General features: G+C 37.7%; 1 protein-coding gene across 1 annotated transcript in view; it reads right to left on the bottom strand.

Moving 5' to 3' along the window:
- Positions 1-1,333: 1,333 nt before the first annotated feature.
- AACS (acetoacetyl-CoA synthetase) overlaps positions 1,334-27,320 on the bottom strand; it is a 43,906-nt gene continuing 17,919 nt past the window's right edge. Inside the window, exons 5-18 of the mRNA XM_010582253.1 lie at positions 25,227-25,324; positions 21,248-21,362; positions 20,597-20,678; positions 19,762-19,909; positions 15,546-15,626; positions 14,305-14,429; positions 11,586-11,650; positions 11,287-11,409; positions 9,805-9,918; positions 9,165-9,290; positions 7,478-7,547; positions 6,492-6,550; positions 5,443-5,645; positions 1,334-2,703 (exon numbers count right to left, since the gene is read on the bottom strand). Of these exons, the coding sequence (XP_010580555.1) occupies positions 2,566-2,703; positions 5,443-5,645; positions 6,492-6,550; positions 7,478-7,547; positions 9,165-9,290; positions 9,805-9,918; positions 11,287-11,409; positions 11,586-11,650; positions 14,305-14,429; positions 15,546-15,626; positions 19,762-19,909; positions 20,597-20,678; positions 21,248-21,362; positions 25,227-25,324 (1,547 nt within the window). The 3' untranslated portion in view covers positions 1,334-2,565. The remainder of the gene's footprint in view (positions 2,704-5,442; positions 5,646-6,491; positions 6,551-7,477; positions 7,548-9,164; positions 9,291-9,804; positions 9,919-11,286; positions 11,410-11,585; positions 11,651-14,304; positions 14,430-15,545; positions 15,627-19,761; positions 19,910-20,596; positions 20,679-21,247; positions 21,363-25,226; positions 25,325-27,320) is intronic.

Raw genomic sequence — 27,320 nt, 5'->3', positions numbered from 1 at the left:
ACTTCACAGCTTAATCCAAGTACCCACTTGGATTTCCATGAGCTGTCAGCATCCAGCACTTCTGAAACTCACTCTTGAAACCAGGCGAGGCACAGAAAGGTCATTTGTCTGCACAGTACAGTTTGCACCACCCATCAAGGCTTTATGGCTGTAACATCATTTTCAGTACATAGATCAATACATAAATGTATCTTTTTTTGTTTGTAAGTACAGCCTGGGAAAAGCTTTGCAACATCTGACATTTGCAAGAGATCAAATTATATCCGTTAACAAAACTTTCTGCAGTGTTTCCAGCAGGATAATGGATTAAAAAAAGCAGCCTCTAGGCACTGTATATGTTCTTAATGTATCTGTGCTTCTAAACTATCTTTAATTAATGAAATATCCCAAAATTACTTATTAATAAGGATCTGTGGGCTTTGTAAACTCCAGACATTTTGCATGAATTAAAGAACAATATAATGAAGTTTTAATGAATACAAAGTCACAGTTAATGTAAAATTTATATATAGCATGCCAGAGGGGAAAGGAATTTAAAAGTACTTTTAATCATAGGTTATTGGCAGCTGGATAGCTCATTTTTATACTTTTCTAATGGGTGCTTGGTATTTATATTATCACATTTATCATGCCAGCATGGTATATTGTCTGACTTGGTACAGTTCAGAAAGTCAAATGGAGACCAGCTAATTTAAAGCCTCATTTGCTAATGAGGCATTTCTGCATCCTGTAGTGAATGTGGAGCTGGTGTCCACAATGACTGTGTTCTTTTGATTCAGTCATAGACCACCTGAGAGGGGCTACTCCTCAGCTGCATTTATAGGCAGTTTCACTCTTACTGAATTATTAGCAGCAATATTTGGCACATTCTGCAACAGCCTTCAGCTTACTGCAGCTAGTGAGCTGAGATCTATCACAGGGTGGAAGAAATATACAATAAACTTACTAGCTGCAGCTAAAAATGAGCATCTAGATTTTGCCCTAAGTAATGGAGTATGCACCTTTCAGTGTGCAGATGTATCCCTTTTAGCAACATTAACATATCACAACCTACAGCTTCGTACTGTACTGACACAAGGCACATTTCCAGCATACTTTCTTCCACTCCTGTTCACCTGTGACCTCCTCAATGAGACAACCATGCATACATAACCAGCAGCAATGTTTTACTTGTCCTGGGCTCTGCATAAGAAAACAGGATAAAACTTTCAGACAACAATAATTTGGGGGGGGGATATTTGGATTAAAACCATTAGAATCACTAACAAATTAAGCTAAAAATGATTCCATGACACCCAATTGAAAGGAAAATAAAAATAAGACAGTAACTGAGTGAAAGTTGAAACAGATGTAATATATAATATATATAAAGAATAATTTTCTTTTAATTAACTTTATCAATGCTGAATGCATTCAACACAATTTTAAGTACATCCATGATTTTAATGCATTAAATATTTAATCCACAAAATTCAAATAGTGCAGGAGATACTGAATGCCAGAGGTTCGGTACAACTACTGCAACTGTATTTTATGAAAAACAAAACAATGTTCTAGTGCTTCCATTTTACTGTTTTAGTATGCTCATTACAGTATTTTTCCCTTTATGAACTGGAAGGATACAGAGCTAGAAAACATTTTAGTCTTTCACTTTCAACATGACATTTAGTAAAAAAAAAGTTACAAAACCCAACAGCTTTTGATAAATGAACACACTGGAATTCTTCAGTTAACATAACACGGTATTCTTGCCTTATAGCCAATAAAGAACTTCAAAACAAGGAAGCAAAATGCTGTCTTCAACTGCAATGATGTTAATCCAGAGTAATGACAGTAAATTCCATGGAAATAACCTGGAGTTACCCCAGGAATAACAAGGAGGTGATTGCTCCCTCATCTTCTGAACCCCCAGAAGTCTATCAACTAAAAGCTTAAAACAATAGGAAGGTTACATCACAAAATGAAGCAGCAATTACCTTCAAGGGTACCATGAGATATTTCAAGACTGAAATTATTCTGAGTCAAGTCAAATGGGTTTAGTGCATTATGATTTGGCTTTATAAAAACATTTAAATGCACCCTATATAAGGAACACCTTCATGTTTCGCAGTCAAGTAGTTAAAATCACTGTATATTCTTTACAGGTGACAAACACATGGACTGAAAAAAATGTTGCTAAAAATCTAGTTAAAAAAAGAAAGCGAACATTCTATGAAAGAAATATTCTACTTGCAACTGTAACTTACACTATTGGTGCACCCATTTGATGGGCTGTTGATGTATATCTAACAAGAAAAGATGCACTCAATATATATAAAAAACAAAACAGGCAGGTTCCTCCTTCCAGGCTGGAAAAAACTCCAAGATACATGGCATATTTAACCAATAAAAGGGAGCTAAGCTTTACCCAAGCCTTTCATAATGCACTTAATGAAATATTTTTTCTTTTAAAAGAACCACTGGTATTAAATAGAGCTTTTTCTTTACATACAGTATTGGTATATACAAAACAAACACAGAACAAAGACATATGCAAAAAAAACCCAAAAAACCAAACAAGTGACTTCAGAAGTTCTGAAGCTCGGGAATATTTTGGTACAGGTCCAAAGTCTCTGGGTTTGAGAAAGCTCCCCGCTGCTCAACTTCTTTCCCTGCAATTATTTGCTTCACAGCTACTTCCACTTTTTTCCCATTTACTGTATACTGAAAAACAAAACCAGCAATGATAAAATTACACTTTTCATTGTAGTATCTTTACAGAAATATTCATTAAACCCCCTATCAATCCCAGAACTCAATCAAAATTTAGCACAATATCTTCCCTTCTCTGTTACACTCAAGGCACCAGAACCATTCTTCTGAAAATCACTTGAAAAGTAAGTGGAATTCAAAGAAGGGTTTATATGTGATTTTAGTTTATTACTCCTATTTGGTAATACTGTGAGAACCCGATCAAGCTCCAGCTTAAACCAATGAAACAAGATCAGAATCATAGTATAAACACTAAAAATCTTTAATGTTTACTGTTCTGACACATCCAATTTTCAAACAACTCTTAATTTTCTAAGGGTGGGCTCAAAAAACAAAGCCCACCTCCATTGGGCTTTGGGACAAGAAAACCATGACTTACATATCTTAAATGGACAGTCTTTTTCTAATAGGATAAAGTGAAACACTGAGCTTAAATGGTCCTCTACATTTTAATGTTTCAAAACAAACCATAACAAACAGAGGCTTCACCTCCACTTATGAATCACACAAATTCTATTACATTGTGTTACTCTAAAAGTAAGGACATTCAGAAATAAAACCCTAATTCTTCTCTTACTGGGATGAGACCACTGTAATTTCTGACTAGTAAAGTATGGTAAGGAAGAACTACTCCAATGTTAACAGGAACTGTCAGGACCCATTTTAGATGATCTCTGCTTTTATAGGCTCCAAGGCTTCAAACACCACCTTCCTTGGGCTGGTACCACTGAGAAGTTTTGGAGGATGGCAACTTCGAAAAGCTGACCTCAAAATACCTCCTTAGTCTCATCCATCTGCTCCAGGAACAGAAACTGCACCACTTGCTTTACTACTGAATCTGCTGATTGAAGAAGCCAGGTTGTTCCCAGCCTCCAAAGCCACTGAAACTCCTGAACTCTGGGGCACCACAATTTTTCATTAGAGATCTCTCAGAGCCAGGCTAAATAATCCTCTCAACTCAATACACTCTTGCAATATTGATCTTGATACTAAATCAAATTTTTCCTTATTAAAACTACTGAAGTCATGTGCAATCCTACCCTCCTGAACCACCTTAATCAACCACTCCTCCTCCTCAATGATTAGCAACCTAATTTTCACAAGTGCTCAGAACCAGAACACTTCAGTGGCCTGCAAGGCAACTGCCCCCTTTAAAAAAGATCAGACAGACTGTTCAGCAAAGCAAATTTGTTTAAACATCTTGTGGATGATGACCAAAATGCTTATCTGGTCAGGACAGGACTACAAAGATTCACATTAAGAGTTTGCAGTGTTTTTTAACACCTGGATATCTCATTAAAAACCATGCTTTGTATTACTAAAGTCACAATCACTTCAACGCAGCTACACTATTTCTACCAGTATACAGTGTCAGTATACAGTCGGGATTAGACTGTATTTTCAGATGAGGATTCAAATACATCTCTAAAAGTAACATAAAGAGGTTTCCCTTCCAAGCAAAACTTTCAGAGAAAGATGGGAGACAGCTTTGATCACTTTACCACTGGCATATTTACCTGAAAGGTAATTAAAATTCACTCAATTGTAAATTCAGTCGAAGCACGAACTAATTAATGATCTAAGCAGGCTTTCCTGAGGGGCAGCCCATCACAAACACCTCACTGCCATCAAATTCGTGCTGCACATTGAGGTGATTTACATGGTTTACAAGTTCAACACTTCATGCAGAAGCTAAGTTGCAGCCCAGAAAATCTAGACTTCATGATTTAACAGGTGCAGGGGATTTTACTTATGCAAAGACAACATTTTGAGCTAAGTATTATTTGCCAACAGTGGCCTGAAACAGAAGTAACTCAACAGATCAGAACCAGATTGCTGTGTGCACTATGGAAGCTGGCAGTCCTGAACTCTAGACCACTTTCACATAGAAACATACACTGGCAGTAAATGGGCATCAGAATAGCAAATGATTGGTCTGAAGTCTCAAATCTTTCCTCTAGGCACACTCAAGTCTATGTGCAAGTGGGCTTGAGAACTACACTCTGCACTCCCATTCTGCAGCTCATAGAGCTGTTGAGGACTCTAGCAGAGAGGACTATAAAAAACAGGCAGTGCAACTAAAGAGTTCATGCAGCAAGGAAGAGCACTGTAGAGTAACACAACTCCAGAAGACTGAGTGTGCAGAACCTTTAGCTATACAAATTTATCTCCGCTCCTCTTTCATAAGCACAAAGATTTTATTTTAGTTACTGTTACAGTTAAGACAGTGATAGAGCTACATTTAAGTGGCTAAACAGATGTAAAAGTGAAATGGTTTACAAAATGATTTTGTAAATTTGCTCAGTGCTCTCAGCTTTCATAAGAATGTCACTCGAAACCAGAAAACAAAACCAAAATAAGCTTATGGGAAGCCAGAAAAGCTAAAGTTAAATTACCTTTTTAATATTTTCCTTTAAAAGGCTTAAGTATATATTACCGAGAAAACGCAACACATTTATAAACTGAGAATGGGCATTTTTAGGTATTGTTAAAAAACAAAAACATGCTTAGCTGAAAAGGAGATGAAATGGTGTTGCTAGGCAACATAGACAAACTATTTATAAAGCTCGAATACACTTTTGAGATGCTAAAACTTCCACGCATGTGGGTTTGAAGAGCAATGACAACTGCTCCCTAATTACTACTCAAGGTGACAAAGAAAAAAAGAAGGCAGCATTTTTCATGACATACCGGAATGCCTTTGGTTTCTAGAATGAGGCTTGGAACATGCCTGGCAGAAAGTGCTATACGTATTGCATCTCGAATTCTTTTCACCAGATCCTCACTGAACGCATGGTTTAATGCCATCTTCAGGAAGAGTATCACCCTCTCCTCCCCATCTTTGTTGTACTGAGGGACACAGAGACTATCGGAAACCTCCTCAAAGGCTTCAACTGAAAATAAAGGAAGAGTCCTTATTAGCACTTTTATTTGTATATTATTCTGGATGCACATTTTTTGTGGTTGCACCAAAAGAAAGATCACCTCCCCTAGAGCTGCAAAGGCGAAACAGATGTCCTGGCTAGGTTATTTTACAATGAGCTTCCCCCCAGGTGGTCTGAAATTTTAGCTCCTGCTCAGGTGAAAATCCAGGTTTAAGGACCATACATATTTAGGTCCAGGACAAAAAAAATTTTGCTATAACTTTTGGGACAGGTAACAAGCTTTTACACTAAGCCATTTTCTTTGGCTTTCCTCACAATCCCCATTGCTGCATAGACAGAATACTAACATGCCTGATCACACAAGAACAAGGAGAGGCAACAGGTCCTTAAGTCTCGGATAAGCACCTTTGCAGGCACACAGTTTCACCACTTTTCACAAAATAAACCTTCTTTGAAATATAAAGCACAAGCTCAAGATCTTCTAATTATCAGGAAAGATACAATAAAAAGAGCTTGTCTTGGAGGAAAAAAAGAAAAGCCTCAGAATTCGGTCTTCTCTTGTAAATCTGCATGATATAATTAGTCTGTAAGGCCTTATTATATGAAAGCAACATCTTATGGAAAACACATCTCAACTAGTCATCTCCAGCCCTACAGATACTTCAGGAAAGCAACCAATTTCAAGTCTACAAAACGGAATTTTACTGTTAATGCTAATATGTTCTGTACTGTCTTTCATTGGAAAAATGGCAAGTTTTTTATTACTTAATCCTTCCAAACACCTTTATAATGCTTACATTTCAGATTTAAGGCAATAATGTCATAGCTGAAAGAGGTGGAAAGTTAATTTCATACCTATGTTATAGATTTCAGAACTTCCAAATCTTACTCCATTTGGATTTAATGTACCATCACTGAAAACCACACAAACACAAAACAAAGAAGCATTAAAATGTGATTAGAGTTTGATGGAAAGAGAAAAATTGATGCAATTAACAAAGTCTCTCTATATTTCCTGCAGTGAATATGCAGCCACATTAGAAACAGAATTTTAAAAGAATTTGACTCAAAAAGGCATTTAGTTCATTAGAATGAAGCTGTACAGAGAACCTCAACAGTATTCATTCACCTTTCCTAGTCCCTCCCCTTTCCAGTAGCCTACAAATACCCACAAATACCACTGAGGACAAAACAGACCAAGAATCTTTGTAGTAGTCCATCATGTTGCAATTGCCTATCATTACTTTCCAGTCTCTTATAGCTGGAACTTGTGTTTCATGTATAGCAGCCTCACACCATATGTCTGTTGAGTAGGTCTATTTGTGACAATGCCAGACACAGCTTCAAGGCATTCACTCAACTGTTTCAAACAGCAACTTTTAAATGCAAGCAGAAAATTTAGCCACAATTGTGATCTTGTATGTCTATGATCGCTAACAAAAGCGCAACTTAAAACCTGACCTTCTATAATTAAGTTTTACTGTAAAGCAAGTCAACGGCAAAGCCAAGACCAGAAGACAAGTTTCCTGATTCACCACCTTGAATGAGCTACACTCTCAAACTCTCATAGATGATCATTATAAACCACGGAACACAAAACCAAGTCCAATACTGTCTTGCGTTCACACATACAAATGTGGAGTAGAACTTTGAAATGGGCTCCCCTCCCTCTAATCCAGCTGCTCTGCTTAATTTAAGGGTTGAAATCCACAATACTGGATTTCACAAAACAAGTATAAAGCTAACAGGCATGATGGAGAATCATGTACATTATGCTCTAAGGTGAAGTTTGCAAATTTTAACACTTGTTTACTCAGAACGCTTTCACCAAAATACTATACCTGCGACCCAGCATGACAATTCCTCCTGTCTTGGGATTAATTTTACAGTAATCACCATGGGCCCAAACACCTATTAGAGAATGACAGGGGTTAAGCAGCTGATTTCTTATTCATCTAGTCACAGCAGACACTTGTGTAATTCCACTCACATTAACTTAGTAAAATACAAAAATATAACATATCAGATATACTTTGAGAACTACCCACAGCAAATGTAGCAGTATTTAACTATGCAAACAATCCACATTGCATTTACTACAAAGAGCTAGCACACACAAGAATAGCTCACACATTAGGATCAAACCCTAGGTTATCTTCCGATTGCTTGTTTGCATGACTATACAGCATCCTTTAGAAAACAGATGAATAGCTGCTCTGAACACCAATTTTGAGGAAACTGGAAGAATCTTCCACAAAGGTAACAATATTCCCACCAGTCTTTCTTGATCCACTTCTTTTGTGTCATATAATTCTGTGCAAGAAGCTTTCTGAGCTTGCACAATAGGTCTCAACAATTCCCAAGGGAGCTTATGTGCTTAATGTTCTTGATTTGTGTTAATGTAAAATCAAATTTGACTTTTCAGAGCTGGAATAACTTTTGTATTATTTTAAAGACTGATACCACTACAGCAGCCTGCCACAAACAGAAATACAAGCCAATTCCACTCAAATTTTTCTAAAGAAAGAAACAAACCTCAATTACTTGCATGTGCACATAACATCATTTTCTAACTTAACCGTTACAACCTTAAGCCCATTTACAAGGAAAGACAGAAAAGGGGTTTCAGACAGAACCTCTGGACTACAGTGATTTCAGTCTAACAACTGTCACACAGATTTATTTTTTTTTCCCCCATTTACTGTTGTCAGGCTTACATGCAGACTGCAACTTCCACATTCACTTAATTTTCCTATATGATTATTTCCTACTGCACGTCCTGACTTCTCTTGTGAATCCACTCTGTATTGCTGCTATATATAAAAAAGCTTCTGTCTCCAAAAAGAAGCACTTGAGGTCCTGCTCCTATAAAAGACCCTGCCCAGTAGGCAGCAGGGGGTTCAGCATCGCTGTGCCACATAGGCAAAAGCTCTGGATGAGTAGAGTCCTCCACAACTATTGGGAAGAAAGCCTCTGGCCCACAGTTCCTGTTCCTTTATTCTTACCACCACTGAAGACTGTATGAATGCAGAATATGCATGTCTGAGGCAGCATATACTTAAACCTCATGCTAATGAGGTAGCAGGTCAGCACTTATCCCTTAGGATTCACTCCTCCAGCTAGGTAGGAGCAGTCTGGCAAAGGTGCAGTAGCAGTCATTAACGGAGGATTGCTCCCTGACCTATTCAGCACTTCCATTTCACACTCATGCCAAGCAGTTTATGTCTGCCCTACAGATTATCAGGCTGTTACAGTCATATCTGCCTAATGAGAGCAGGAGCAAAATGGGATTGGAGCTTTCCAGAAATACTTATTAAATTGATTTGGATCCATATTCCAAACAAAGCACTAGAAAACAGAGAGTGAAATATTATGTAACATGCCATAGAGTTCTCACCCTGGAAGTCTAGATTCAAAGCTGCACCTGCCTATCACTGGGCAAGAATAAACCTGTACCTTCCCAAGAGCAGCAATACAATCTGTGTCCTTGGTCAGTTTAAGCAATATCCAAAGCCCTTCATTACATACCTGGGAATTTTGAAAAATATGCCTTCCGGTATTTGCTTCCATTCTCATCATTCCAGAAGTGCGTAGGCTGACAGGGAATAGGCTTGGTACAAACCAGCTCTCCACTTTCACCCCAAACTGGTTTTCCTGTTTGCAAAGAAAGAGGTATTTTCTGCATTTCCCTTCTGTAAACAAGAAAGTACCAAAGCAAAGAGCATCTACAGTTATTACTTACATGCCAGATGCTGATGTAGATATGAGAGGAGTTGTGACTGGTGGTCTTAACAGCTTGTGTTCAATTCCTAAATTCATCCCTATCTTAATCCCAGTAACTTCAGGAGAGTCACACCACAGGGTGGAAGCCAACCTGGCATCCACAGCAACGTAGCTAATTAGCATGCACACCAGAGGCTGGAATTTGGCCTTGATAGGCTTTCACAGAGTAACAGAAAAGGAGGGCCTTTTCACACATTGATTATCTTCACCAGAGTCCTGTATGATCCAGATCGGATGGATCCAGACACTGGTTTGCAGAACATGTTTCCAAAGTGAAATCACGCATTTAACAGTTGACTCTTTACCCATCCAATGAATAATACTTAAAGGTCATGTAACTACCATATTTCATAATCATGCATAATATATTTTGGATAATAGCTACCTTCATCATTCCATGCTTCTACAGCCATTCCAAGATTTCTGGCCTGAATTTCTCCTTTGTAAACTGGAATTGTAACATTCTGACCCATGAAACACGAAATTATATCTGTCCCACCTACAATAAAAGAAGTCAATTTAGAATACACAGTACTTTCAGGAAAAAGCAAAACTGAAAACTACGTAAGAACTTGAGAACAGCAAACTGCCACCTCTGCCAAATGCTTCTGATCCACATTAAGCAGCATAGAATAGACAGTATTATCTAGGAAGTTACGTAACTTTTATTAAAAGAAGGTTTTTCTTTTCTTACTGTACATGTCTTTTTATACGTGTATGCCCTTCATGCAGAAATATTGCTTAAGGCATAACTTTGCTTCTTCCAACAGTTTCTTTAATCTCATTTAAGGAAGCTTCTGTTTATGTGAGAGTGAGAAAACAAATAGGCCCTAGTTTACAGATTTAGATATTTAAGATCATTTAGAAATGTTTTCCTGTTTGTTTTCATTAGTTTAAAGTAACCAGTCAAGCTATTCCACTCAATATTTACCTAGCTTTTATACCTTGTTCTCCTTAGCATAGGGCAGAGGGGGAGAGGAGAGCCATGCCTATAGGATGGACAGTTACTTTAAAAACAGATACTGTCAACATGCTTACTTAACTGGAATATTTATAGTCTTTCTAGGACTTCAAAGTAAAATTATAAGACAAATTAATCACATTAGCTTTACTTAAAAATAGTCTTTGCATTTGAGACTATTAATGTCTATAGTAGCAAATTCAAGATTCAGCATTACTCTTACTAAGACCAGAGTCAGAGGTGATTTCAGCAGCAGAATAGTCAGACTTTAAAAAAAAAAAATCAAACTAAACTGAGTTAAAAAGCCCTTTGAAAAAGTCAGTCCTCGTTACAGAGCAGAATGAAGAGTTCTGTGGTGGACCTTATGTGAATAGAAGTTACCTCATCTAGCACTCCTCACAACAAACTGCACAGTATGTGGGCTTGATATTTCTCTAATTATATAATTTATAAAAAAATCTGTCTGCAGTGCCAATTACTTGGCACAAAATAACTGAAATGGGAACATGGAAAAACCTCTCCAAGAGGTATTTTCTGCTAAAGTCAGCTATTTGCAGAACAGTATGTTCTGTAGGTTAATAGACTCTTTCCTTGATCTCACCCTGCTACCCCTAAGGACAGCCAGTCAAAATAAATGATCCTACTTAAAAAAAAAGCTAAAACCCAAAACATTCACCATGTCAGAGACATTCCACCTAAAAGCCTTTGAGTGTACGGGCTTCATTATGGCACACAATTACACAGAAAATCTCTGTGCTAAGACGACAATTAATTCCAGTTTAGCTATATCCAAGCCTGGATGATCCAAGGCTTAAGTTTCCCAAATATACAGCAGCAAACAAGCAAGAAGGAAATGCACAGGCAATGAACAGAATTAGTAAGATGCACACAGCATAAAAGCATCACCTGAAATGGATCCCAGGAGGACACTGCTTTTTATGTGTTTGTAGACATACTCATAGCTTTGAGATTTGAGTGGTGATCCTGTAGACAGTATAGTGTGAAGTGTTTGGAGATTGTGTGTTTCGCCTTAAAAAGGAGGAAATCAAGAAAATACGTTAAGGTAGAATTTTTACAAGAGTTTGTAACTATTTGTCACTACAATCCAGAATAATTACATAAAGGACTCTGTGACAAGATACGGAACCTGCAGAGGACAGGTAGGAGGGAGGACAGAAGGTATTCAATAGCTTTTTGAAGCTTACATGGTTTTAAGTTTTTCTCTTCTAGCACAGCCAGCCACTTTGCACCCGTTCCAAGGATAGTGATCCTAGAGAGAAAAAAAGTTTAAGTGTTTTGCATATTTAAATATGCTAAGACTCTAACGACCTGCAATTCCCACTGCAGTAAGTAAAGGCTGTTAAGACACTCTATATTGATTAGTCAAGCAATGCAGTCTCTTAAAGCTTTCTAAGTGCAACGCACATCCTTTTGAGCAATCAAAATTAGTCAGATCACATGTCATTTCTGCAGCTTTGAAACTTTTAATTCTATCTTTAAATATTAAGCAAAGCTTTCCCACCTCGTGGAAAACATTCACTTTCATTTACAGGAATTCATAACTGCAGAACACTCCAAAGACATCACAAAATGTTATAACATTTACTTCGTTAATGGGCCATAATTGCCACTAAGCTGTTTAACACAAAATTGCTGCCTTGTTACACTCTCACATATAAAAATTTTGCCATTTCAAGGCACAGTTTAACAAAGAATACTTTACTCTGAAGACAGCAGCCAGTTAATTTCTCTTAGATACCTGTTCAGTTTCCACTGATTAAAGTGAGTTGTAGGTGCCTAACTGAGCAGGAAATTTCGCCTAGCTAACCAAACAATTTAACTCTGCCCTTGCAAAAAGTGTATTTAGAGTTCTCCAATAAAACATAATTAAAACTTGAAATGAAGGCTGTACCCTTTCCCTACTCTATTGATGGAAATGCTAGTTTAATGTTTCTGCTGACTTCCAGGAAATCCTCTTCCATGCCTTCTGCTATTTTATATTACAGCAATAAACTCACTCAAGATAACGCATAGAGACAGATAAGGGTAAGGGATACAGTCAGAGTGCACAGAACATGGGCAATACATACATCAGTAGAACTTAAAATAAGAACCTCCTATCTTTGCTTTTACTCCAAAGGCAAGATAGAAGGTAGAACAGCTCTTGAGATAATATAGTTTCAGACACAGAGACAGGGCTATTTCAACACTATCAAAAGGGATGTCTTCCTTTGCCACTTAGGTGGATGACAGTTACTGAGAGGCTGCCACCTCCTGTGTAGGGAGAGGGACAGGCTATTTGCAGAAACACATTGGTGCATAGAGCATTTTATCAGGTACACGGGAACAGCACCATGAGAGCCCACAGAAGTATACTGCTCCTCCAGTTATGTACCACAATCACACGAACTATTTTTACTCCTGTGTAATATTCTACTTTCCTTCCATGCTTCAAATTATTGCTTATTTTACAGTTAGAATACGTAATGCTTCTCTGTTTATTTTTAAGCTCTTTGACACGTCCTCTACAGCACATGTAGAGCCTAGTCTCCTATTACTTCTTTCCAAAGGCTATATAATTGGTGGATGGTGACTAAATACAGTTCACTTGAACAGATCTTTAATTCATGTCCACTTGAGTAATTCTTGTCATGCGGTATGAAGTATCTTGATGATACTATAAGAATATGCTATCTGAAGGAAAGTATGGTACATCTTCAGAGAAGTAAGGTAGTCTTAACATGTTGAAGCCTTTTTTTTACATACTTAACATATGACTGAGTTGGGAACAGACTGCATTTTGAAGTACCACACAGATGGCCACCGCTTTTAGCACCAGATTACAAAAGTGAGACATGCAGACACATTTCAGTTATCTTCACTTACTTTTGGCATGTAGAAACAATGCTTAAAAATAAGCTGTGTTATTTCTTGATTCCAAATTTTTGCCTGTTGTTCTACTGGGGTTTTGGGCGGGGGGGAGCATCTTAACTTTGTGGTTTTTGTTTTTTTTTTACTGGAAGCATTCTGACTACGCATTAACCTTCAATTATAATAGCCAGAGACAAAATGTCAGTCTTTAAATATTACATGTCACAAAAGACAGAGGGAAGTTTAAATTATTAATTATCAAGAGTCAGAAACTGAATCTTTTGGCATCTACTTTCCACCACAAATGAATTAATTTTAATTACCAATTAAAAATTGAACTCATTATTTTACCAGTAATATCATTCAGATCTACTCCTTGGCAAAATAGGAAAGTTACAAAAAAAAAATCAAAGTTTAACCAGTGTACAAAGCTAAATACGACCACAGGATTTTACAGCAGTTTATCCAATACCTGCCATTTCTCTAAGCTTCGACAGAGGGCACTGTGAGCATTTTTAGGGACAAAGAACTGCATAAAACAATTAACAAACAGCTTGACAGGGAGAATTAGGCATTATAGATTAAAAAGCAAAGTATGAAAATATAAGCAACCCTGCTGAGCCTTTCCAGTCAATTTACGTGTTTAAGTCAAAGTGCTACACTGAGTCTTATGTTGAGCTGCTTGAAATAAAGTATTCTTATTTTCTGAGTATGCTGAGAAATTACTCTTCAGATTGCTCCCAATTACTGCCTTTTGAAAAGGCTGCTCTTGAAAACTGACTACTGAACTAAAATTCTTTGTTTTCCTGGAATCCAAATACTTGACTCAAATTTGAAATAATCAGCTTTTTGTCTCTTCTGCTCTCTCTCAAAGACTGTTTAAGTACAAAATTTTAAAAAGTAGTTCCACTCAAGGCTAAGCCAGAAGATAGATTATCATGCTACATACTAGTTTCTGACCAACGGAATAACCCCTTTAATGAGGTTGCTTGTATGCGGTTATTGTAACAGGAACAAAGACCATTATCCTTCCATTTAATCTTGCTTACATACCCCAGTCTGTCAGTCAAGTCCCAAAGCACATTTGGTGATGGAATTAGAGGAGACCCATCATACAGGACCACTGAAGCTCCTGTAGCAAGTGCAGTCACTAGCCAATTCCACATCATCCAGCCAGTCTGGAAAAAAGAAAATACCTACATTAGTTTCTATCTTTGTCAGCTAACTGCCCACTTTTCTGGCAGCTCTTTCACAGGATCAGGAGTGTTGCTTGCTGTCATATGCTGGTAGAGGAGCTACAGGCAACTAGGAAATGATGGACAGATGTAGCTCTTGGCAGAATCATCTGGACCAAAGCATACTCCCTGCCCTTATGCAAGAGGTGCCATCTTGCCCTCCACTTGCCTCACCCAAAGTTTTCCTGCTTTAAGAAACTGTTAAACCTAAGTTTATGCCCACCTCTGCTGATTACATCCGATCGTATTGTTTAGGAATCAGAAAATAAGGCTGGAGCACTGTTTATCCTCTCACCTGTCCCAAGACTGGATCAGCTACTCGTTCGTGATGGATGTTCATCTAACTTAACCTTACAGGTACCTAATGAGATCAGGATTCCATACCTCCCTATACACGTACCTTTAAAGCATAAGTCAAGAGACAGGACAAATTTGGGACAAGGTAATTATAATGATTCCTCCACGGAGATATTGCAAATGGACTAGTAGTGTTAAAGTTCAGAAGGGAAGTCATGAGGAAAGACATTAGCTTTCCGAAACCATTACAGTAATAGAAGACTTAAGAGTAATTTTCTTTACCACAGCATTAGGGAAAAAAAAACACCACATAACTGAACTCCTACATAGATCAGTTTTATTCCCTTTCCTTTACAAAACTTACGAGTTGAGGAGCTTCTTTCCTCCCCACCAAAACAGAAAGACATAACAAATTCTCATCTTCAGTATGGTCTAGACTTGCATGATGCAGGAAAGTAGATTGCAGGTGATATTGATGAGGCAGTTAGATCAATAAACCTAAAAGACTGTAAAAATCAATCCATTTTCCTCACTAATTAGATCAGAAACATTTAACATGGGTTTGACCTTTCATCAGAAAGGTCCCTGTTGCATTTTGTTATTCCACCTGTTTTTTTTTTTAAACTCCGTTAAGTAGAACAATCCCTTGCAGAACAGGAATACATTAAAACGTACTTGTAGATTTATATGAAAAGCTGTCCCATCTTTATAAGAAAAATATATTAAAGTGTTTCTAAAAATGCCTTAATAAGCCACACTTGCCGTTGTATAGTACATAATAATGTCATTGCTGGTCATGTTGCCATGAAGAATGTGTTCCTTCAGATGCTGGATTAGTGTACCCTGGAAAAAAAAAACCACAGTGAAAGAAAAAATTCACATAAATGAAAAGCAAAACTGACAGCACATTAAGACTTCAAAAAACCCAATGTTGTCAATACTTCGCAGGACACACTCCAGGATTAAAGGCTCTCTCATTAGACCTCAGCAATTCCCACTGCACATCATTTTTAATCCATGGAATAAATAACTTCCTTCACTTCCAACTCCAGCCAGCCATCAGAGTTGCATAGTACACCATGCAGGCTATAATTTTAACAGCATGCTTTTACCAGCCAGTTTTTCCAAGAAGATGAGCCCTTTGACAGAGTTTCATTTTCAGTATATCTAGGCAACTGGGAGGAATGAAGGACCTAGAGCCACTACAAACTGCAGCAGCTGCAATACATTAACACTATTTATCCAAACTATCTTATCTATTAAGATCTAGGAGACAAAAGACCTAACTATACACATCTCTTGTAAACATTGAAGTGCCTAGCAATGTGAAAAATCTCACTGCTCAAAGCATCAATATTAATAATTTAGTTAAATATATTACTTCCTTTTCTCTTTTGTTGGAAATGCTGCTAAAGTACCTTTCTGATCATCATTAAAACATAACTTGTTAGGATAAATAAATTTACAAACTACTTCATTAAGTCACTTCACTGCAGTGACAAATTAATGTGGTTGATTTTAAAATAAAGAGGGTTTTTGCATTTATGCAAGGAGTTATAGTGGAACTATTAAGAGCCTCATAAGCATAAAACACGATTTATGCTGAAAGAAAATAGATTACAGATAAACATTTGAAATGAAAAAGGAGAGTCATAAAACTGGCACACACTTCGGGAGAAAAGGCAGAAAACATTAAATAAAAATAAAGGAGTAAATCTTATTTTCTCTTTGCAGTGCAAAGGAACGAGGTCTGAATTCACCTGCTACTGTTTGAATACACGAAGCTGTCACAATGCTGCCACCTAGCTATAGCTACCATTACCTACATTTAAAAAAAAAATTAAAAAATCAGGATTTAGAAACACTGTATCTAACTTAATTGTTAAGGTTACCAAAAGAATTGCAGGTGTTAGCAATTATTCCATTTGTAAAAGGAAGCACATTGCCCCTGCAGGAGAATCGGAAATAGCCACACAAAATAGTGAAATTAAAAGTCAAATTCAATTAATACTGGCTTTCTTTTTCCTTCATTTAGTTGTTGCTATTTCACAGTTTTAGAACCAAAAGAAAATTTTCTAACAATTACTTTAGGTAGAGGCTATGAACTATTCCCTTGCAAAATCTGGTTAAGTCTCAGTCCAGAAACAAAAGTATTGTGGTAGAAGGCATAGCTGTTCTAAAGAGCTTAAGGCCCAAGATGCTCTCTCAAGTTTATTTATAGGACTTGTTTATTTATAGGACTTATACGACCCTCAAAATAAATCCTAAGCATTTAGCATTTCATGACACAGATCTGGCAGCTGATAAAAAACTTACTGGTCTGCTTGTCTTCATTGGGCTTAACATACGGCTGATAGAGTGCTGAGCATCTGGAGTGTCAAAAAATCAGTAGGCATGGCTGCTCCTGAGCCACACTATCAGCACATAAGGGACCAGTGCTAAGCGGTTACATAGCTGGGAGAGAGCAGCTACTCATGGCTGCTGGTCCTGGTCTCAAACCAGCAGCATTCTCTAAACAGTGTTCAGAAAGAGTCCGAGCATGAAAAAAATCCTCAGAGTGATTTGCCTACGCTTAGACCTGAAGTCCATAGCAGCACAACTATTTAAGCCCAGGTCTTGCGAGTCCTCAAGATGAATAGAAATGGGCTGATTAGGATTGTATCAAAAAATTCTCTCCTTCGATAGTTGGGAATATGGAATAACTGAAAAGGGGCCTGTATGAATGAGGCAGGAAGCAGAATCCATGTTTTTAGGACTTAAAAATAACAATTACTCACTAATGTTTTTCAAGTAATAGAAAGAAACCTCCAAATGTCTTTCTGTAGCACACTCAAGTGTTCAATACGATACAGCTTTGCTTCCAACACCAGAAAAATCTTACTCCTTCTGAGGCACTACTTCTTAAATCATCTCCCATGACCTGGCTTCATTTTCATTATTTACATACGTTATTTCACTGTGTGTCAAGAAAACAGAGTATGTGCAGAGAAAACAGACCAGAAACATACTGCAGAATTAAATAAACCGAGTTGCAAATTTGAAGCTGCCTATTAGGATCTGTAAGATCAGTACAGTAACAAAACAGCATTGAAGCACACTGCAAATAAGCAATAATTGAAATGTCTTCACTGAAATGTCATCTCTTCTTGCGTTTTTGACTATCAAAACCAAACTTCGGTTAATCTGAGGCTGGAAAATGAGACAGACTGTGGGCTAATTCTGCTTTTGTTGAAATCAGTGAGAATCCTCCTATTAATTACAGTGAAAACAAGATTAAGCCAAGAACAGAGGAACCCAATCAAGCGTGCAGAAGACATGTAAGAATTTCTTTGCATGGATTTTATTTGTAGGCCCTGTTCAAACTGACACTTACAAAGCATGCAAACCACGGAAGCCTCCAACGCAACAATTTGCTTTTAGGCCAATCCGAGGTGTTAGCACCAGAACTTAAGGAAGAAAAAAAAAAATCACCCTGCAATACAGGAACTACAATGCTGCTCAGTGGGAATACAGAATCCTCATAAATAACATATCCTATTCAACAAACCATTGCATTTACTCATCCTTGCTGGGGAGGAGAGGTCTGTACGTAAACTCTAAGGTACCTCTATAGGAACTGACAAGGTGATTCAGGTGGAGAACAGGGGCATGATTAAGGGCAAGCTAAGCAGCCATATGGATATAACATGGGAAGAGAAAGAACTTTGCAACAGAGAAAAGTCCTGTTGTCTGATCTACATCTGTGTTTTTCATCTCCCTACTGTTTATCATGCAACACACCTATCCTGTTTTTGCTAATCCATCTCTGCAAGTACTTAATCAGTCTAAAGCCAGCACAGCTTCAAAACAGCTGTCAAACTTCAAAATACGCCTCCTCCTTTCTTCTTCACAACATAGGATTTGTGTCCCAAAGGGACCATTTTATATGTCGCATGCTGCCTTGTATAATCTCCTATTGATAATATACAAAGCAGAGTGTTTACAGGCAGCATGGGATTTGTCTGTGGGCAAATCCTCCATTTCTTGCCATCAAAGAGAGGCAAGAACATACACACTATGGGCATAACATCAAAGTGCTCCTGCCCTCAGGCTATCTAGACAACTCTACAGCCAGTCTTGCAAGATGCTCATCCTGACTTTCAGAGCAAATAGCAGAAACAATGGACTCCAGCTAATAGTTGTACAGTTTAATGTATACAAGTTGGTATAAATGTGCTAGACAAGACATTCTGCCTGCCTTAAGGGGAAAAAGCCCTGTCTTTTATGAAGGACTATACTAATGGCAGAGTTAAAGTTTCAACACTATGCCTGACTGCTGGAGTCACTTCCTGAACTTCAGTAAGTTGCCTAGAACAACTTTTAGAACATGAATAGTAAACGGAAAGCATGTGAGCATGGGAGATTTTGGCAGTAACACCATATATACCATTAGTCACAAGAAGACACTGCATAAAGCAAAGCTTCCATACAAAGCAAAAACCTACACACAAAGAGACAGCTAACCTTCTGGCTTCCTTCCTTAAAAAAGACTGATGAGGATGACATTCTCTGAACTGATAAAAGTTTGAAGTAAAGTTTAAGGTCAAAAAAATTCTAGATAATAAAAATTGCAAGCTCCCTATGGGTCTCAACTTAAGCATCCAAAAATCAGTTCCAAGCACCCAATTCAAGTTCTTTGGCCCTTCTTCTACAAATATCAGTCCGGCCAGTTCTACTAGTGCTTTTGAGACTGACACTTGCTCCCAGGAGACAGCTGAAATCTGAAAGGTCTCCACACCAATCTCTAAACCAAATTATTTTATATCCTTAATAATCCGTATTTGCTTTCGAAGCATCACAAATACAAAGTTTCACTGCAAGTCACTGAAAAACTGTCAGCAATCAATTCTTCCTTAAAGTACATTATGGTATGATACTGATAAAGGAAAAATATAGGTAGTTAAATATAGATAGTACAGGTCCAGGAGGAAAGACATACCCCTGCTGAATGAACCATGCATTTTGGTGCCCCTGTTGTGCCTGACGAATACATGATAAAAAGAGGATGACTGAAAGGCAGCTGTTCAAACTCCAGCTGGGGGGCCTGGTCTCCCTTCCCAGTAGCAAGGAAGTCTTCTAAAAAGACACTGAATAAGAGGGGAAAAAAGGAACATTTAAAAAATTTTTGAAAGCGTTACCCCAGCCCACATATAGGATTACATCTGTATCTTAATAGCTCTCTTACAATAAGCTATATACTCAAACTATGTATATTATTTTTATTCCTAGTCTTTCTACTCTTTGAATTGCTTATTATTTTCTTTCCTTTTTCTGTTTTAAAATAGAACATTAGTATAATATTGAGATGTATCACAACAAAATCAGTCCTATAAACTGCACCAACAACCAGCTGCCAGTCTTAACAGCTCAAAGCAGACTGGACCAGTTGGACCTTCAACACAAAGTCTGGAACTCAACCGTTTCCAGAAGGTATCTAACATACGTAATCCAGACCAGTAAATAAGCAAAACAAATTATGTCTAAAAATATCACTTAAATTATTAATTATTTATTTCTGGAAGCCACTTCTTCCTACTACATCCTATTGAATTTTGCCTTCATTTGAGAATCATTAATACCAACGGTGGTTTTGTATAAGCAAAACATCTGCAGCTACATACTACTTCTGTTTTCAGTATGAAGCTGGACCCACATTAAGAAATCTGGCTAAATCCTAGCTTTTGCAAGTTCAAGAGATCAGGCAGTTTCAATAGCTGTCAACATACATCTCAATCCCCTAGTTAGGGCAGTCACAGCTCAGAAGCTCCCATTACCTGTTTGGAATTTTGGAAATATCTACGGTTTCTCTTGAGGAGACATATGGAATCACCACCACTTTTCTTATATCTGGAAGCCCTGGAAGAAGGATGAAAAAAAATTATTTCTTACATTCAGTTACATAAACCAAAGGCCTTTTCTGTTTGACTGGATCGTACAGTGTAATGCACTAAGTAACAGAAATAATTTTGACACATATCCGACTACTGGATATAGTTTTAAATGTTAAGAAACCCCAGAAGATTGAGTTGTTACCTAAGATACAATTTCCTCAATACTACCAGCCTTTTAAAGAAATACATGTGTAAATCTGCAAGCTTTAGTGCTGTAATACCTCTCCATTTGTTTTCAGCAGCACTTCACTTGGGCTTAAAAACACCAGTATCATCTTTCCCTGTTCCCCCAATTATATTGTCACAAATTAGTCAGCAGTAAATTTAAGCTAAGCTAGCAAAAGACTGATAGAATTACACAAAAAACTGGTTAGTTTTTACTCAAATCAGTTCTGAAATTCTAAGTGGCCACGGAGATACCATAAAGGATGAAAGACAGTGACAAGCAAAAGTGTCGCTTTTAGTGGCAGTACAGGCTTTGAGTGCTCACGGAACTACAGCAGAACTAAGACTAGCTGGTATGCAGTGAAATACCTTTTACCACACTAAGCAGCTTTTCCAAGTGGTTATGTTCTTTGCCATTGTATATAACAGCTTCAACAGAGAAGATGAGCTTAGGTTGAATTTGGGAAAATCTGTCCAGTACACCCTAGGGACAAAGAGAAAAACAAGTAAAAAAATGATATTAATTGCTACCATAGGAAAACCTACTGGATGCTAAATGCAAATCACAATTCAAGCAAGGAATAAAGACAGGAATTAGCAGAATTGTTAAAAGACTGCCTGCTTGTCTTTCACTCACCCAAGATCTTCAAGGTACAACAGGTCTGTAACAATCTATTTCAACCCAAATATATCAGCCAATAACAAAGATAAAATCACCACAGATCACAAAACATTGTTCACTGAAGGATCAAGTTCACAAAGCTATCTAAGCAGTTAAAAATTCATCTTGAGAATCAGACTTACAAACTCATCTAAAGAGGATAAGCACCTGTGATGTGAGCAGGAGTTAGGCACTTAATTTACTTGAAGGTCCACAAGACTCCTGTCTGCATCTGCAGGCAGGTGCTCTATATGCCCTTGTAAACTGCCCCCAATGCTGCTTGGACAATATACCAGTAGTTTGGTAGTCTGCATGGTGCAAAAATTGAAAAACACCAGTCTTCTGGAAGATGGATTTATCATGTGGCGAGGTGGCACTTCACAGGAACCAACAGGTTTGTTCTGCTACAATTAACAACAGAAACTGTACTAATGATTTTTACTGGAACAACTAGATATTGAAAATACACGTACATACTACCAACAAAAAAACACCACAGCTCCTTTAGAACCTCTGGGGCAGGACACATTCAAATGCTAAATTTTCAGGTGTCTCCTCCAGCTTACACTGTTTTCAGGAATTTACCACAGCTATTATCATATTTGAGAGAAGAAACCTTCTGGCCTTTTTTTTTTCTTCCAGGTACACTGCATGCAGCAACCTACCAGAAATGGATCTTTTTTGTATTCAATAGCAAGAAGCAAATCCTTTTAGTGAAAGCTCTCAGCACACAGTAATGTTCATCCCTCTCTAGCTACATTACTTGAAACATTAAGAACTATAAGATTACTCAATACTATAAAATTGTTCTTGAATAGTTAGCTGACAATCTCATAAATCATGTCACAAAAATCAGACTTCAGTCACATACATTCTTCCCAGCATTCTTTATTCTTCTCTGTTTCCTGCTTTGTCCTCTTCTTTGCAGCCAAAATGAGACAAATTATTACCAAATCGAAGGACCAATGCAAAAACATCACAACCAACTAATCTCTATTAAACTCCTCCTCTCCAAGCTGGGCTGGTCAGGGTTGCAAGAAAGCCTACTGCAAAAGTACAGAGGTCCTGTCCTGACAACTTCTCCATGTTGTCTTTTTAGGAAAGCTCACTGAACACCACAGGTAAGGTACAGGGATATGACTAACTATAAATATGCAACTGCCTCTGCTGAATATGTTGCTTAACAGCTTTACTATCACCCAAAGATGCATTTCCTTTTCCTTATTCACGTCATAAGAAAATACAGTGGCAATGCACTGATACCTAACTTTATCAATTAGTTTAAAACAAAAATCACCAGAATCTGTTTTGGCACCAGAAGAGGTTTTTGAAGAAACCCCTAATGCATTAGCTAACAAACTCAGAAATGTAGATTTAATTAACACATTAAAGTTACTCTCTAAGGGACTACGAAATCAAGTTTCCTGCTTTCTCACGTATGTTATCGTACCTACTTCTTTGTACCATTTTCAAGGAACAGACCAAGCAGCCAAATTACACACAGCATGTGCACGCGTGTATACACCTTCATGCTGAGCACTGAGCGTACACACCCCGTATCCATGCTGCCTGATGTTTAAAAAGTAAGACCAGTGAGAGGACTAAGGGTACTCTAACAGAAGAATCAAATCTGAACAGAAGTGTGAATCAGAAACAGATATGACTACAATTCTCAGGGTTTTACTAATCCTGCTAACACACCCAGTTGGATTCATTAGCACTGGCAGGATCAAATCCCACAGGGCAGCCTGGTATGATACAAAGGCAATACAAACAGATGGAACATGTAATTGCTACACTGGAACTTTAATCCAACCAGATGGCTCAGCAAGGAATTGCTTTCATTAAAAGCTCAGGTATACCAGATACAGCTCGTTCCATTCTATGAGCCTCAAATCCAGTACTACAAATTGTGCAGGGCCCCATGAATGGAGCTGCACTGACTTTGCTAGGGCTCACCAAAGGTTTCTCACATAGTTCTAAGAGCAGAGCCTCTTTTTAAAACTTACATATCCAACAGTTTCTTATGCACAGGCCGCAATGAACCACTTTCCTATTAATACATGTAAATGGATAACAGTGACTAGAGAAATGAAGCAAAAGCTGCCAAGAGTGGCATTCTGTGTGGGAGGGAGCTCGCTGGTTCTCTGACAGCAGACTTCCTGAACGCTTGCAAAGTCTTTGGATGTATGGCATTCAAAGCCTGCAATGTGTAGGCAGTTCTGAAAAGTGACATTTCTAAGCTTCACAAAACATACATACACAATTGGATTTGAAATGTTGAAAACACTACACTACACTATTTCCCAAAACACAAAATCTTCATTTATGTTAAGAGGACTAATGCAGCTACACACAAGGAGGAATATCTTTTCCTTAGCATGGAAGCCAATATCCCTGAGGACCTCTGCTGATCTCCCTCAAGATTTTGGGGTTTGAATTCATGCCAAGCCATGCTGCCAAGCCAAAGGAGAATAAATGGTATCAACGGTACTGCTGCTCCAAGGCTAAGTTTCATTAAAAAACTATCACAAAAACTAAATAAAGCTGGGCACTGAAAATAACAGCACATCAACATGGACAGAAAACATACCAGTACTCTGTAATGCAAGCAAAATGAACAATCTTCCCTCAGATGAGAGATCAAATGACATTGCAAAGAAAATACTCCATACTGTCATTTTCTGAGCAAGCAAAAAAATATTTGTAGAACAGATTGATCATTACATGCTGTAATGATTTTTTTTAATCTTTTTTCCCCAATGACACAACCTCAAGTCTAAGAAAGTGGAATGCTGCTGCCCTCTAGCGCTAATCCAGAGATGACAGTTCCATACATTTAACCAGCTACTGCAGTTAAACACGGAGATTGAGAGTATATTTATTACCTAAAAACTTTGGTGTTGTCTGTCTTCTGCAATGCACAAAGAGTACATTCTCCAAATGCTTTCATGCAAACTTTTAGATAGAAGAAAGGTTCAACACTCCACTTTAGAAGTTATTTGTATCTGTTGCTGCTTATGATGTGTGCTAAAGACTTTCCAAAGAAAGCAGAATATACTCCCAAAGGTTCCAGGGCACACTGTAATGTCTGTTTGGATACATGATAATTTTTACTGTATCTTACACACAGCATTTCTTCCTAAATAAATTCCTAACTAAAAAAGAGTTAAACAGGTTAGTGATATTAGCCTGAAATTCCTCACCTTGTTGGCAAACAAAGCTTTCTGGAAAAGACCAAACCGGGTGTTGCTCAGTTTACCCACACAGGAGGCAGAGGAAGGGACTACTTAGGCAAAGAAACTGGAGTGTGGCTAAGCAGCCTGGGGAAAGATTTGGGAATGAAGGGCCAAGCCCCAGACAATTCTCTTGCATTGCTGCTCATTTGCACATTTAATATAATAAAAGCTCACCAAGCCTATGGATGCTGCCTGAAAATATCCCAACAGGGAGTTAGCTAAAGATACTCAAATTACTATGCTCAAAGTCATTACTGACAACTGAAAGCATGGGGTTTGTTCAGTTTGCGGCAGCTAGAAAAAAAATCTGGTGTACTTGGTTCTGCCAGCAGGTGGCAGTAAGACTAAAGTGAACAGAATCTAATCTGCCACTTTAATTTATCAGCTTCACAGATGGCTGAAACGCAATGATAGCTTTTCTGCAACACACAATAATAAGGTTACTCACATTGATGCCGAAGTCTGGTGATGTTGAACTCCAGATAGCACCAATACTTGCAGCAGCCAGCATTGCTTCCACTGCATGAATGCTGTTTGGTAAGTAACCTATGGCAGAATTTGAATGGTTAGAGATGGAAGAAAACTAAGAAATATCAAATCCTACAGTAAATGTAATGTATACAATAGCCAGGTTAAACAGATTAAAAAAAATGACAAATCCTAGACTGAAGCATCCTTTAAAAAGTTTTCCACACAATTATAATGTCCTCCTTCAAAGTCAAATCAGTTACCCAAGGAATTAGAAATAATTCCATTAATAAAAACAGTTGTATCAGTTTTTGTATCTACATGGTTACTTCCAATTTACAAATGTTTCTGCTTAATTAATGAGACTTTCAGGATAAGATGGCAGCACACTGAAAAGAAGAACTGGGAGAGAGAGCAAGTTTGTGGATTGAATAGGGTACATAGAGACTAAGAATACAGCACCATGCAGGGGAATAGAGCAGCTCTGTAGAAACAGCCATTAGAGAAGGGACAAGTATCTGGAAGGAAATATTATAAATACTCAGTTCAAAAGCAGAGATTCAGCTTTACAAAGCTGTCTGGTAGACACTGCCAGAATCTTAAACACAAACAAGCAAAACCAGTGTCTCAGCTGATAAGAGAATAATACAGTGGGACAAGTCCTGGAACATTCCCACACAATTGTAGCTCTTCAGGTTTATCTCATTAGCTAGCAGCACGATTTCAAGACTCAAATTCAATTTATGAAGGCATACAGAAGAAACTGATGTCAAGGAAGTTAGATTTTCAGTGGGCTCAATTTGAGCAACTCTCCAGAAGGTGCTAGGTGACCAAAATTGACTCTCAACTGATCAGAATCCAACCCACAAATGAAAACATACAACTGAAACTCACAAACTACACTAAAGCAGATCCAAGATTTGGAGCTTCAGAGCACCCTTCTTAAGCAAACAAAAAGATGTCCAAGTACTTAAAAAAAGGCACATGACAGGCCTAATTGCAGTACTTCAACATCTAATTTGAATTCAGTGTTTGAAAGCAAACTTAGATGGCAATAAAAATGCTTTCCAACCCATTTAACCAAAGTGGTGAGCACTGATAGATCTTGGACTGCAGTGCAAGTTGCAGGTGCTCCAGAACTATCTACCAGACAGCAAAAACTCACTAATGCTAGGCACTTCTCAAAGGTATTTATGGATGTATGTTACAGGACAGAAACTAAGATCACAGATCTTAGTAGCAATTTGTTACGTTAACTTTATCAAGTAGGAGGGTACTAAGCTTGATTTTTGCCAGTTTGTCAACACAGCTTGAAAAAAATCTATCCTTTTTCAACTTTGTAAAAAGTACACTTTAAAAGTAAGTCTTAATTTAAACTGAGGTTTTTCTTCACAATTCAAAAATCAGTTAAATCAGTTTCTTAAACCAGCATGACCACTTCAGTTAATCTGTAAGCTGCTGTGCTTTTGGGAGCAGCAACTTTGAAAACAGCATTATGACTTCAGCTCAACAATTTCTGGAAAACAAAACTGTAAATAAAAACCTCATATCATGTTAAGATATAAATTACTCCCTAGAACTGCCTACAGTTTATGGTGTTTTGTTCAGTGAAGATTTTAAGTACATGAAGTGCAGCAAAACCTCACACCCATAAAGGCATTATTTATTTTGCTATTTTTCCCTTAGGGTCAAAGTTTATGATACAAGGTACAGCATCCCAAAATTTTAGTGATTTTTCTTCTAAGAGAAATCTTTTTCTCTGAACAGTATTTTGAAATTTGAAATACATGAACCAGAACAGACTAAAATGTAATTCTGTGTGATGGAAGCAGTTCTTTTTTAATTGATGCCAAATATTTCCACTGCGTGTTTCTTGGATGAGACTATCAGGAGGCCAGAGTGCAATGAAAACTGAAAAACATCTCTTCATGCTTTGGAGCAGTTATTACCCTACCATAGCTGACAAGCACCAGTTCTATTATAAGCAAGTTCTCCTTTTCACCACTCCTACAAAAGCCCTCAAGGCAAGAACACAAATCTCTGCTTATTATTGTAAGCCAGACAATTAAGTCAT

The sequence above is a fragment of the Haliaeetus leucocephalus genome, unplaced genomic scaffold (assembly GCF_000737465.1).
Source record: "Haliaeetus leucocephalus isolate CR32 unplaced genomic scaffold, Haliaeetus_leucocephalus-4.0 Scaffold840, whole genome shotgun sequence".
NCBI classification, from domain to species: Eukaryota; Metazoa; Chordata; class Aves; order Accipitriformes; family Accipitridae; genus Haliaeetus; species Haliaeetus leucocephalus.
Note: the sequence above shows the minus strand (reverse complement) of the source record. Positions and strands in the feature narration are given on the sequence as shown.